At 42.0% G+C, this 14,866-nt stretch overlaps 1 protein-coding gene and 1 long non-coding RNA gene across 2 annotated transcripts in view; one reads left to right on the top strand and one right to left on the bottom strand.

Moving 5' to 3' along the window:
* The first annotated feature begins 757 nt into the window (after nucleotides 1–757).
* Nucleotides 758–14,866, top strand: part of LOC126355800 (facilitated trehalose transporter Tret1-like) — an 83,938-nt gene continuing 69,829 nt past the window's right edge. Inside the window, exon 1 of the mRNA XM_050006222.1 lies at nucleotides 758–965. Within this exon, the coding sequence (XP_049862179.1) occupies nucleotides 920–965 (46 nt within the window). The 5' untranslated portion in view covers nucleotides 758–919. The remainder of the gene's footprint in view (nucleotides 966–14,866) is intronic.
* Nucleotides 9,538–14,866, bottom strand: part of LOC126355803 (uncharacterized) — a 367,829-nt gene continuing 362,500 nt past the window's right edge. Inside the window, exon 3 of the long non-coding RNA XR_007565534.1 lies at nucleotides 9,538–9,888. This is a non-coding gene — a long non-coding RNA (uncharacterized LOC126355803). The remainder of the gene's footprint in view (nucleotides 9,889–14,866) is intronic.

Below are 14,866 nucleotides of genomic sequence, written 5' to 3'. Positions count from 1 at the left end.
CTCTGGATCACGGGGTCCCGGGTTCGATTCTCGGCAGGGTTGGAGATTTTCTCTGCCCGGGGACAGGGTGTTTGTGTTGCACTCGCCATTTCATCAGTAGCAGCAGCGGCTTTCGTGGCAGTGGCTAGACTGCATTGTGTAAACATTGGACTGTGTAAACATTGGGACGAAACATCATCGTCATCATCAGGTCCTTGTTGCCAAAGCGTCGCGCTAAAAAATACTAGGGAAAAGTGACTCAAGTAACAAAAATTAGTTCATAAATTTATTATCCAGTCGCTGATTTCGACCACATCCATACAACATGGATAAATTGACGTTCATTGTGTAAGTTGCTTTATTTGTAACGGTGTGTCTGAACTGCAGTAGCTATAGAGAAACAGCTACAGCTGCAAACACCGCGAAACAAGCGTGATGTATTAGATACATCTGCCATTACGTATGCAGCTCGTTTACGGCGATAAGACTCTAGGACACGAGAAGAAACGCACGAGAAGGAGTGACAAAGACATATCCCAGACGGCGTTAGCACTCTATCCGTGGAACTCTAAATGTTTCAGCCACCATGGTTTGGCACGCATCCAAGTGATATCCTCATACGTAGGCTTCAGGAAACACAATTTCTGGCAACGTGCCTCGGTGCTAGCGTAATTAGCTTGTTTTTGTTGACGATAAATCTCAGCAAGTTTTCTCGATTGCAGAATATCTCGCGCTTTATCATCGGCAGGCGAACTGATTTCGGGAAAGAGGCAGCCTTACATAAAACGCTGACCGCCGCGCGCATACGTCACGGGCGGCCCGTTGGACAGTCGCGGCCGCCGGCCGGCGTGGAGGGGTCAGTCTCCAGTCTCCGTGACGCCGGGACACCTCGCGGAAGCGAGCGCAGCCACCAACCACCAACCACCAGCCACCAACCACCATGGTCGCCAGCGGCGTCACCAAGCAGTATGCTGCCGCACTGGCCGGTAACGCTCCACTCTCATTTATTATTTCACGGATAGGCCAACGTGTACTGTGCTATATAACTAACCAGTTACTACTCTCTCTATGTAACTGGTCCGAGGCTAAACCACTGTGCACTTTGCACCATTGCGGAAGAGCGTAATCTGTGTTACCAAACGGCTAAGACCAGCTGATGCCAATGTCACACTGCCTGGTTAAGGAACTCCAGGGGCAACAAAACTTTAATTTTCAGTATTTCATATAACTGTTTGCCGAACTTAAGAATTTAAAAATTGCCATCTAACCTTCTCGTTAAGAGCTATAAGCTAACGGTAAAGGTTCAACACACGAAGGCAAGTATTAAACTTAGTAACCGTGTACATGTCTTTAGGCAGCGCATCTCATGCCGTGCACATTAAAGAGACTATATTCATTCAGTGTTTGAGAATACGGGCATTTAGCAATTTCCAACAAATTATACACATGATTTTAAACCTTTTCGTAATTTTTCAAACCATCACGCACCACAAAATAAGAGAAAGTAAAACTTTTCCAGTTATATTGTCGCTGTTCATACAAGTAGAACTTCAGCATCAAAAACGACGTTCTAGTTTAATATTCACATCACTGACGTCAATTTGCTGTAAGACTTTGACACACATACTGTGTTCGAACATTATGTATTACTTCGAATAAAACGGTCTGTTGACGCATAGTCGAAACGGATTCAGCAGCATATTTCTTGTGAAACACAATTAACTCTTTATTTTCAGGACGTAAGGAATGATATAGACAGGGAATCTCATATTTTTAGGTTTCCCGAAAGCTTTTGACGCTGTTTCTCACAAGAAATTTCTAACCAAATTGCGTGCCAATACAGCATCGCGACTGCATTCGTGATTCCCTAACAGGAAGGTCATCTAACGTAGTAATCAACGGAAAATTGTTGAATAAAACAGAAGTGATATCTGGCGTTCCCCTAAGAAAGTGTTACAGAACCTCTTCTGTTCCTAATCTACGTATATGAACTATCTAGGAAACAATATGTGGAGTCCTCTAATTTGTTTGTAGACGACGCTGTCATTTGCCGTCTACTAAAGTTATGAGAAGGTCAAAACCAATTGCGGAAGAATTCAGACACGATATTTTTATGGTCCGAAAAGGTGCAATTGTCTTTGAATAAGAAAAATTGTCGTTCATATGGGTACGAAAAGCAAATTTTGGTTACGCGATAAATCATACAGATCTAAAACCTATCAATTCACCTAAATACCTAGGAATCACAGTTACGAACAACTTAAATTGAAACGATCACATAGATAAAACTGTGGGGGAGGCAAACCAAAGACTGCGTTTTTTGGCACTACACTTACAAGCTGCAACACATCTACTTAGCCGGACGATGTGACCGAGCGGTTCTAGGCGCTTCAGTCTGGAAACGCGCGAATGCTACGGTCGCAGGTTCGAATCCTGCCCCGGGCATGAATGTGTGTGATGTCCTTAGGTTAGTTAGGTTTAAGTAGTTCTTAGTTCTAGGGGACTGATGACCTCAGCTGTTAAGACCCATAGTGCTCACAGCCATTTGAGCCATTTGAATTCTACTTAAGAGACTGCCTAAACCAAGATTGTCCGTCCTCTGCTAGAGTACTGGGATCCTTACCACACAGAATTGACGGAGGGCATCGAAAAAGTGCAAATAAGGGCAACTCGTTTTGTACGAGGGTCACTCCAAAGGAAATGTACACTTTTTTTTTTTAAATCCATCTTTAATTCTACATGTTTGAAAGTTTTAGTGTGTAGATAACATTCTTTAGGAACAATATTTTCATTTCTCCACATAATTTCCATTCCTCTCAACTGCCTTACGCCATCTTGAAACCAGCGCCTGTATAACTGCACGGTAAAATTCTCGACCAACCTGTTCGAGCCACTGTTTGTGCTCTATGACAGCACGTTGCTTCTGACGAACGTCAAGTGTAGCAGCCATCTTGAAGACATGCTGTGACGGCGCCACTCACGGGAACAGGTTGAACTAAGTTTGAAAAAAAGTGGGAAGTATGTATCTACACACTGTATAACTTTTACACATGCAGAATGAAAACTGTATTTTTACAAAAATAGTGTGCATTTCTTTTAGAGTGACCCTCGTATTATCACGAAATAGCAGAGAGAGCGTCAAGAACTGGTAACCATTTTTTAACAAAAATGTTTTTCGTTGTGGCGAGATCGTTTCACGAAATTACGATCACCAAATTTCTCAGCCTACTCAGGCAGAAATTATCATCGTTATAAAATAAGAGAACTCATAGCTCGTACAGAGAGATTTTACTGTTCATTTTTCCCACGCGCTGTTAGAGAGCGGAACAGTAGAAAAATAGTCTGAAGTTGGTTGGAAGAATCCACATCCAGCCACTTAAGTATTAGTTGCAAAGTAGTCATGTAGTTCTGTATATAAATGTACTTTTGCTACTAACTCTGTTCTCAACACGTTTTCCAGACGGCATCCACGTATACCACTAAACGTTCCTGCAAAATTATATCAGTCTACGACACAAAGTCCAGGAGATATAACGTCATAAACATTGAGATGATTGAAAAATTAGCTTTTCTTAAAATGACGCGTAAATTATCCCGATTTTATCCATCCAGTGTTTGATCATGAGTGCACTTCGCGACGTCCAACTTCAAAAATAAGTTCAAACCTTTTCTGAAAAGTTCCCGATTGCAGACCTTTGATACTGCGTGATATATGGGAGTTCGGTTCTTTAAATAATCTGGAGTAAGTTTTTTGGTAAGAACAAACCCATGTCTCCGTAACTAACGACAAAAGCGCTTCAGTTGGTAAGTCTCTCTCTCTCTCTCTCTCTCTCTCTCTCTCTCTCTATCTATCTATCTATCTATCTATCTATCTATCTATCTATCTATCTACCTATCTATCGCTCTCACCTTGAAATCATCGTGGACTGTTATATATTGATAGTTCTGTGGCACTCTAGAATTGGTGTAACACAACACAATAGTAGCGATTTTGTCTAGGTATTTCCATCTTCAGATTTGTTACATACTACAAACGTGGCGCAATTTAATCGTATTCGCGAGGACATCTGTTCAGATACCCATCCGACGATCCAGATCTGGGTTTCCCTCAGTTTTCACAAACAGTTTCGGATGAATGACTGGATGATTTTGTTGAAAAGGAAAGGTCTGTTTCCTTTCCTGTCCTCCCTTAATCCGTACTTACGTTCCCTCTCCAATGACCTTGTAATGGAGGACAATTTCAACGCTACACTTCTTTCCTTCCTTTTATGGGTTAATTGTGGAGCTCGTCATTAAGTCCAGCTGAACTTTACAAGTCTCCTTCAGGCTGTTTAAACAGCCACTAACGCGTTACACTTCTAACTTGCAGGTACGTAACTGGATGTACCAGCCCGGAAAAAAGGTTATTATATGAGATTCCGATACAGATACCTAGTAAAATCATTACGAAAAGCTTCTTTTTTTTAAAAAAAAAAAAGAGTACCAGTTTTCCATAACGTAACACAAGTGGTGCTTTTCCTTCTTTCGCAGCAGCTGGATAGATTTATAAGATTTCGTATTTTTAATTATTGTTTTGTCATATGATTTTACACACTCGTAAAAACATTCAGTGTAAAACTCACCGGAAGAAAGATCTAAGGTAACTGCAACGAAAAATGAGGGGGCACTACAAAAATTCCTGACTGGATAGAGTGCATCACCAGTTGTAGAACAACATGATGTTAGTTCGAATAAAATCAGAATTCAAATGCGTAGTGCAAAAGCAGTATGCGCAGCTTCTACAAACGGAAGTGGACAACAGGGGTATTGTCCTGCTGTTTCGCTTGAAGGTTGTCATTAGGTAAATAATTTGGCGTCTTAAATGCACAAGGTCATTCGGGAAGTAAGATCTGATACAAGGCGGTAAATATTCCCAGAGAGAAATAAGAAATGTGTTCGTTGTTCATATAAGTAAATCAGCATCTCTGCTGTTCGTAGCTGTCTAGTATCCAAGGCACAAACTGGACAAGTTGGATCAGTATCAGCTGGACTCGCATTTCTCAAAACCAAGCTTCAAAACCGCTTGCACTCATTTAGATTCTGGTTTGGCTTGATTTCCCTAAATTACTTAAGACAAATGATTATATGTCTCCTCCGATAAATTCCCTTTTGCGGACGAAGCCCATACGCCCATGTTACAATTGGTACTAGAAAGGGACCAAAAGGCGTAGGCCTGTAAACAAATTCCATCCAGAAAACTTTTTTAAATAGCTTTCAGCGCCTTTTTAGATGTATTTCTGCTAGAGTGTGCCACTGCGTTTATGCAATTGAACAAGTTTCATTTTCGGTAGACTCCCAGGCGTAATATTTTCAAATCTAAGTTAAAATATTCGAGTATGATTTGTCTTCACTGCTATTTACAACAGATAATTAAGCATCTTCAGAGCTTGGACAGATAGAAAAATCTGCAAAAACACAAACAACAGAGCATTGCAGTTAACGTAACGTGGGGTTACACTGCCTGGGACGTGTAATGTGTTGCAACATTCGTACGGTATATTAATTTTTAATTGTTTTAATTTTATTCTACATTGCAATTCATTGCAATAACTTACAACTTTATACTGTACCGTATTACTAACTTGTAAAAAAACTGCAGATATTTTATTAGATTTTTGTTCAGTACGTCTAAAACCACAGCAAAAGAACCAAAACCCGTGTTACTGCTGTCAGCAATGCGATTACATAAAGTAGTATTTTAACGAAAAACTGCTAGTTATTGTAAGATGCACACGTTAATAATTTTCTCAACTAAGAGCTATGTGGCTATCTTTGCACTATGTTTACAGTTTTTCAAGGTCAAATTATCTGTTAGTGTAATCATCAAGCGTCATCTGTGTCACCCACCATAGTCAAGAACGTGGCTATTGCGACCCGTACAGTAATGAATTTTTTTTCTACCAATATCAATTTTTAAGCGAACCATCTTCACAGCACAAAAGGCAGAAGAGAAAATTCCTAATGTCATAAAAACAAAAAAACATACAGAATGTAGAAGAATTAAAAATTAATATACCGTACAAATGTAGCAACACATTACACGACCCACGCAGAGTAACCCCACGTAACTATAACTGCTCTTCTCTGTTGTTTGTCTTTTTGTAGATTTTTCCATCTGTCCAAGTTCTGAAAATGCTTAGTTATCTGAATTGTAAATTACAGTCAAGACAAATTAGATTTTTAATGACTATTGAGATCGCGTGCGCAAACCACACTATGTCAAGCTTCAAGAGATAGAGATACCCTCACACTGCCATACGCCGCACCCAAAATTACATAAATGCCGCTTTAAGTCTTATTTCTCATGGTAAAAAATCACCGTCGATCGCTCCGGTCTCAAAAAAGGACACAAAAATTACGATTTAATGACGTCCCTAGAACGATAAAGTTTTGCGCCCGGAGGACAATACTAAGTCAGGACGCACAGCTCGTATGAAACACAGGTGGTCACACGTTATATCTCGCACGTCATTGACGCAGCGAACAAGCTGATTTCACGTGCTGTGATCTCCGAAAGGCTTTCGAAACCATTGACTGATAATAAAGATACAATCATACGCAACGCCTCGACAAGTGTGTAGGTGGCTCGATATCGTTACGAAGCGATATGAAATGTAACGTGCATATCAAGTAATTGTTGATAAGGAAAAATAAATGACTTCAGTTTATTGCGAGAATTTTTGAAATGTGTAGCGAAAAACATGATTCCTATCTAACTTTGTTTTTAACACGGCTCAAGTGAGTGAGATCGTTTAGTGGTCGGTTCCAAGTAGAATATTGAACAAACATTGAAGCATCCTGTTGGATTTGTATTTCTTTTATAGTAGATGACCAAAATGTCATCCGCTGTGATATACATAAATTGTGCTCTACTCATAGGAAACTGTCGTACAAATACAGGTTTCCAAGGGAAATTCTTACAATTCTTTGGCGTCTGCGATGAGCGCACTGACTCCAAGTGATCAATAAATGGCTCTAGTGAACTCTGTGGACGTCAGTAGCAAATTATCGGATTGTAAGACATCAGATCCTTGCATCAAAATACATAACGTCCTCGAACGATAACTCTAGGTTTATCGAAAGAAATCATACTAAGCCCTCCGTCGGTTGCAACCTTTTCGTAAATTCGTGCGGTCGCAAAATGCCAAAAAAGTAAACAATTTCAAACTGAAATAACAAATGGTTCAAATGGCTCTGAGCACTATAGGACTTACCTTCTGAGGTCATCAGTCCTGTAGAACTTAGAACTACTTAAATCTAACTAAGGTAAGGACATCTCACATATCCATGCCCGAGGCAGGATTCGAACCTGCGATCGCAGCTGTCGCGCGGTTCCAGACTGAAGCGCCTAGAACCGCTCAGCCACCCAGGGCGGCTTGAAATAACACCCACCACCTTTTAGCTCTAGTGAAGTTTCCTTCTTATTTACCTTCTTTTAGGGTCGAGATTAACCAATTACTAAAATAATTGAAGGAGAAAAGTTTTTATTACCCAAAACACACGATTCTGAAAATAATCATATTTCAGCTCTCCATTGTACTTGATTTAAAATTTTGACTGAATTGTGACCAAAACGTTAAAAGAAATCATAAAAAACATGTAGGCGCTTCAGTCTGGTTCGAGGAAGCTCAGTCCTCAGATTTAGGCTCCACATGAAAAGTTGGAAGGATGGCAACTTTGTGCTCACTGCAGACGCCGTTTGCGTGTTTATTGCAGTACGTCTTCGCACGACGCAGACATCTGGAAACGGTAAGCCTCCTGAGACCAGCTTAAGTCGGGCTGGGAATACACCTTCGCCTCTTGAAGGGTGGTTCGAACGTACGGTCTTAGTTACAATAATATCTTGTGGGGCCGAACTTCTTCACGCGGATTTAGAGCCTGGAGGGGATTCCATGGTTCTTCTGGCCCCTTCTCTGCAGCTCTGGAAGAGTAAGCTCTTACACCAGCTTTTTGAGGAATGCCTCCTTGCGCAATGGTTCGAGATCATTGCGAAGATAGATGAATAGGGAGTTGATCCCAGCCCCATTCATCATCGAATAAAAGATTGCCACTGGTCAACGCATGTTGTTCATGTATACATCTGCTGTAGTCAAATAGGCTGCAGAGTCACTCCACCTTCTGTAGAGTTGCAGAATGCTATGATCTCTGGCCTTTTGGCCTATCCAGATGAAGGCTCAGTAGTATCGTCATTATGAAGCGAAGAGAAGAGGAACACTATTTTTTGGTCTCTTGTGGAAAGTATGAGACCACAACTTTCCCATTGTTGGCCCGAATATACAGTCACGTTCACAAAAAAAGCTGGAGGCTGCTGTCTCTTGTTTTCCTTTACCACAGCAACGTAGGTTAAATTATGCTTTTTGAGCTCATCAACAAGAGTAAAGTCGGTAAACAAATTGTCTGACTTGTTGTTTTGTCCACTTTCCAATAAGGGCAAGACCATTTGTTTGATAAAATGAGGTGGTCCGTTGCTCACTCCGAAAGGATCCTCAGGCTGTGTGCCAGTATACACTTCCTAGCTGTGCGTATAGGTCGTCTTTGCATCCGAGAGGATTAACAGTTTCATATCATACTTGTTGGGTTTTTAGGGAATGTACTGACAGAAAGGGAAACCTGCGAACAATTCGTCGACGGTGACTTTCTCTCCAACAGAGTAATTATTTTGACAATTCTCCACAAACAATTCAAGGAATTTACGAGCAGAACACAGCCTGTCATACTTTTTCCTTCGCTGTCGGCGAAGCGAAGGCACCTGAACAAGAGTTTAGGCTGATGATCGAGCCAAATTTTTCAATTGTATTGTTCTCACGACACCAGAGCTTTCCCAAACTTTTACAATTTCCTTTATAAGCTCGTGCAAGGTACTGTAAAGCAATAAACGCCAGAACTCCAGTCATATTTGTTGGCCTGATGTTTCACACTCGAGCAGAAGTCCCGTTTATGCTCAAGCAATAAACGCCAGAACTCCAGTCATATTTTTTGACCTGATGTTTCACACTCGAGCAGAAGTCCCGTTGATGCTCAAGCAATAAACGCCAGAACTCCAGTCATATTTTTTGGCGTGATGTTTCACACTCGAGCAGAAGTCCCGTTGATGCTCAAGCAATAAACGCCAGAACTCCAGTCATATTTTTTGGCGTGATGTTTCACACTCGAGCAGAAGTCCCGTTGATGCTCAAGCAATAAACGCCAGAACTCCAGTCATATTTTTTGGCCTGATGTTTCACACTCGAGCAGAAGTCCCGTTGATGCTCAAGCAATAAACGCCAGAACTCCAGTCATATTTTTTGGCCTGATGTTTCACACTCGAGCAGAAGTCCCGTTGATGCTCAAGCAATAAACGCCAGAACTCCAGTCATATTTTTTGGCCTGATGTTTCACACTCGAGCAGAAGTCCCGTTGATGCTCAAGCAATAAACGCCAGAACTCCAGTCATATTTTTTGGCCTGATGTTTCACACTCGAGCAGAAGTCTCGTTGATGCTCTTCATATATTGACTGATGTTTTTTTACCATTATTTGTAGCATAGCATCAGTGAAAAAGTGATTCCAACACTCAACTGGGATTTTGCTCAGTCTAGCTGCTCCTAGAACCCCTGGAAGATGAGTGGTAATATTTTCAGGTCCTCTGTGCTTACTCTATTCGGTGGCTTCCTGGTCCATTTGGTCTTCATATCCTTCTCTAGTGCGAAAGGTGTGTCTTCTTCCTCAGTATCACAAACCTCTTCATCGTCAGTATCAGTCAGTATACTCTTGTTCAGTAGACGTATCATTTTTTTCTTCAGCCACATATTTTGACAAAATATCGCTTTCTTCACCTGAATCTTCTTTCAGCACTGCATCCTCATCATCAACAGCTGTCTTATCCAAAAATCTGGAACAAAAGACAAACGAAGTAAATAGTTTCACCATAACGGGTTCAGCTGCAGTGCGAAAATTATGTATACCTCATGAAAGCACGCTTTTGTTCTATAAATCCAACAAAACAACCTTATAAACTGGTGAAATATAACCAAGATGAATTCAATAAAAAAATTCAAAATACGAATCTCGGAAAGAGTGACACCTTCGGTCGAAATGTGCTTTTTTGCCACTTGCTCCAGCTTCTTTCCCTGTGACAACACGACGTAGCGACAACGGTGGGCGGTGGGGAGCGTGCCAGGGAGGGGTGGGGGGGGGGGGGAGGCGCCACCTGTCGCCTTTACGCAGGGGAGCCAACCGAAAAGCTGCAGCTGTGCATTTTTTCAAGGGTGCGACCGACGGAACTCTTGGAACATATACCTCGTAACGTCCCCCTTCCCTTCCATCGACAATGTTACAAATATATGACCGTGTAAGCATGTGCCTAAAGAATTGGAATAAAATTTAGAAAATGCAATCGTTCCGAAGATTCAATATAAAGTCGGTAAATGAGGGGGAGGTTAACAACAAGATGCCTTCCAGGACAACTTTTTCCGCCTACTTAATTACTGTAAAATTTAGTATGGTTGTTCAAAAGGTTTGTGCTATGATTCACGTACTGTGACAACGAGAAGGGGTGCCACGTGGATCGGAACAGAATAACAAGAGTTACAGAAATAGTTACAGCTAAAAGAAACACGGTCGCCAGCCCAATTGGGAAAGTTTCTGTTCGGTAGGTGAATTAACGAGCCGAACAGTCAATGTGAAGAATTACTCGAACACGCGCGGCAACAGAGGGCTGCACGCACGTTAGCAAAAACAATTGAAACATTTACGTAATAAAGCGAGAAAGAAAATAGTTTGCACTCGAAATATCATTAAGTAATAGAGCTGAAATATTGAAAACATACAAGATAACACTTAGATTAATGGTTACTTACTGTTGTAAGTGACAATGGCGCTACCTCGCAATAATGTCCACTATTTTCATATCAATGACTTCTGAACAGGCGGGTGATGGAGCCCCTTAGGGAAATAGCGGAAAGGTCGGGGAAGAAGGCCAGTGTTCACTCTGTCTGCTTGCCGGGGGGTCTCATCCGAGATGTGGAGGAAGCCCTACCGGCGGCGATAGAGAGCACTGGGTGCACCCGACTGCAAATTGTTGCTCATGTCGGCACCAATGACTCCTGCCGTCTGGGTTCTGAGGCCATCCTCAGTTCGTACAGGCGGTTGGCGGAGTTGGTGAAGGCGGAAAGCCTCGTTCGCGGGGTGGAATCAGAGCTAACTATTTGTAGTATCGTTCCCAGAACCGATCGCGGTCCTCTGGTTTGGAGCCGAGTGGAAGGTTTAAAGCAGAGGCTCAGACGATTCTGCGGAGAGCTGGGGTGCAAATTTCTCGACCTCCGCTATCGGGTGGAGAAATGTAGGGTCCCCCTGAATAGGTCAGGCGTGCACTACACGCCGGAAGCGGCTACGAGGGTAGCGGAGTACGTGTGGAGTGCACATGGGGTTTTTTTAGGTTAGAGAATTCCCTCCCTAGGCCCGACAAGACGCCTCCTGAGACGCGCCAAGGCAGGAGTAGGCAAAATGCAACAAGGAATAACAATATTAATGTGCTAATAGTAAACTGCAGGAGCGTCTATAGAAAGGTCCCAGAACTGCTCTCATTAATAAACTGTCACAACGCCCATATAGTACTAGGAACAGAAAGTTGGCTGAAACCGGACGTAAACAGTAATGAAATCCTAAACTCTGATTGGAATGTATACCGCAGAGATAGGCTGGACAGTGAAGGGGGAGGCGTGTTTATAGCGATAAGAATTGCAATAGTATCGAAGGAAAGTGACGGAGATTGGAATTGTGAAATGATTTGGGTGAAGGTCACGGTTAAAGCAGGCTCAGACATGGTAATTGGATGTCTCTATAGGCCCCCGGGCTCAGCAGCTGTTGTGGCTCAGCACCTGAAGAATAATTTGGAAAGTATTTCGAGTAGATTTCCCCACCATGTTATAGTTCTGGGTGGAGATTTTAATTTGCCGGATATAGACTGGGAGACTCAAACGTTCATAACGGGTGGCAGGGACAAAGAATCCAGTGAAATATTTTTAAGTGCTTTATTTGAAAACTACCTTGAGCAATTAAACAGAAAACCGACTCGTGGCGATAACATATTAGACCTTCTGGTGACAAACAGACCCGAACTATTTGAATCAGTTAATGCAGAACAGGGAATTAGCGATCATAAAGCGGTTACTGCATCGATGATTTCAGTCGTAAATAGAAATATTAAAAAAGGTAGGAAGATTTTTCTGTTTAGCAAAAGTGACAAAAAGCAGATTACAGAGTACCTGACGGCTCAACACAAAAGTTTTGTCTCAAGTGCAGATAGTGTTGAGGATCAGTGGACAAAGTTCAAAACCATGGTACAATATGCGTTAGATGAGTATGTGCCAAGCAAGATCGTAAGAGATGGGAAAGAGCCACCGTGGTACAACAACCGAGTTAGAAAACTGCTGCGAAAGCAAAGGGAACTTCACAGCAAACATAAACATAGCCAAAGCCTTGCAGACAAACAAAAATTACGCGAAGCGAAATGTAGTGTGAGGAGGGCTATGCGAGAGGCTTTCAATGAATTCGAAAGTAAAGTTCTATGTACTGACTTGGCAGAAAATCCTAAGAAATTTTGGTCCTATGTCAAAGTGGTAGGTGGATCAAAACAAAATGTCCAAACACTCTGTGACCAAAATAGTACTGAAACAGAGGATGACAGACTAAAGGCCGAAATACTAAATGTCTTCTTCCAAAGCTGTTTCACAGAGGAAGACTGCACTGTGCTTCCTTCTCTAGATTGTCGCACAGTTGACAAAATGGTAGATATCGAAGTAGACGACAGAGGGATAGAGAAACAATTAAAATCGCTCAAAAGGGGAAAGGCCGCTGGTCCTGATGGGATACCAGTTCGATTTTACACAGAGTACGCGAAGGAACTTGCCCCCCTTCTTGCAGCGGTGTACCGTAGGTCTCTAGAAGAGGGAAGCGTTCCAAAGGATTGGAAAAGGGCACAGGTCATCCCCGTTTTCAAGAAGGGACGTCGAACAGATGTGCAGAACTATAGACCTATATCTCTAACGTCGATCAGTTGCAGAATTTTGGAACACGTATTATGTTCGAGTATAATGTCTTTTCTGGAGACTAGAAATCTACTCTGTAGGAATCAGCATGGATTTCGAAAAAGACGGTCGTGTGAAACCCAGCTCGCGCTATTCGTCCACGAGACTCAGAGGGCCTTAGACACGGGTTCACAGGTAGATGCCGTGTTTCTTGACTTCCGCAAGGCGTTTGACACAGTTCCCCACAGTCGTTTAATGAACAAAGTAAGAGCATACGGACTATCAGATCAATTGTGTGATTGGATTGAGGAGTTCCTAGATAACAGAACGCAGCATGTCATTCTCGATGGAGAGAAGTCTTCCGAAGTAAGAGTGGTTTCAGGTGTGCCGCAGGGGAGTGTCATAGGACCGTTGCTATTCACAATATACATGAATGACCTGGTGGATGACATCCGAAGTTCACTGAGGCTTTTTGCAGATGATGCTGTGGTGTATCGAGAGGTTGCAACAATGGAAAATTGTACTGAAATGCAGGAGGATCTGCAGCGAATTGACGCATGGTGCACGGAATGGCAATTGAATCTCAATGTAGACAAGTGTAATGTGATGCGAATACATAGAAAGATAGGTCCCTTATCATTTAGCTATAAAATAGCAGGTCAGCAACTGGAAGCAGTTAATTCCATAAATTATCTGGGAGTACGCATTAGGAGTGTTTTAAGATGTAATGGTCATATAAAGTTGATCGTCGGTAAAGCAGATGCCAGACTGAGATTCATTGGAAGAATCCTAAGGAAATGCAATCCGACAACAAAGGAAGTAGGTTACAGTACGCTTGTTCGCCCAATGCTTGAATACTGCTCAGCAGTGTGGGATCCGCACCAGGTAGGGTTGATAGAGGAGTTAGAGAAGATCCAACGGAGAGCAGCGCGCTTCGTTACAGGATCATTTAGTAATTGCGAAAGCGTTACGGAGATGATAGATAAACTCCAGTGGAAGACTCTGCAGGAGAGACGCTCAGTAGCTCGGTACGGGCTTTTGTTAAAGTTTCGAGAACATACCTTCACCGAAGAGTCAAGCAGTATATTGCTCCCTCCTACGTATATCTCGCGAAGAGACCATGAGGATAAAATCAGAGAGATTAGAGCCCACACAGAAGCATACCGACAATCCTTCTTTTCACGTACAATACGAGACTGGAATAGAAGGGAGAACCGATAGAGGTACTCAGGGTACCCTCCGCCACACACCGTCAGGTGGCTTGCGGAGTATGGATGTAGATGTAGATGTAGAGTAGATGTAGAAGCAGAAATTGATAATTACTGTTTCAATAGGTAATTATTATACTTTAGCACGAGTGCAAGTCAAAATGTGAACCAGAACTTTACTAGCAACAAATTACAATAATCACTGATATTTGCACACACTCATTAATTCTAGTTAGTGCTTTTGCTCATAGTGCCAGGAATCATTTTAATTGGATTACTTGGTTTAGTATTTGCAACAATTAGGTCGCCTCAGATTAAAGTTCTAATTTAAAGTTAGTGAGGCTGAAATTACTGAATGCTTTAAGTTCAAATCTTTAATCTAAGTGAATCATTTAGTTCATAAGCAAAATTAATTGGCACTGCAATTTTCATTTTTCATAAACGGTACTCGTATTATTGTAACAATAGGACAGGACAGGAACCTACTTGGTGAATGATTTTAGGAGAATCACGGTAAACAGTTTTGATTAAACTATGGTAATTATTCACTCGAAAAACGACACAAAGCTGAGTAACGCCGTTACAAAACTAGTTGACAAGAAGCTGTGATGTAGCAATCTTACTTCAGTCCATT

The sequence above is a fragment of the Schistocerca gregaria genome, chromosome 3 (assembly GCF_023897955.1).
Source record: "Schistocerca gregaria isolate iqSchGreg1 chromosome 3, iqSchGreg1.2, whole genome shotgun sequence".
Taxonomy (NCBI): domain Eukaryota; kingdom Metazoa; phylum Arthropoda; class Insecta; order Orthoptera; family Acrididae; genus Schistocerca; species Schistocerca gregaria.
The sequence above is the reverse complement of the archived record's forward strand: the minus strand, read 5'-3'. Positions and strand labels throughout refer to the sequence as shown.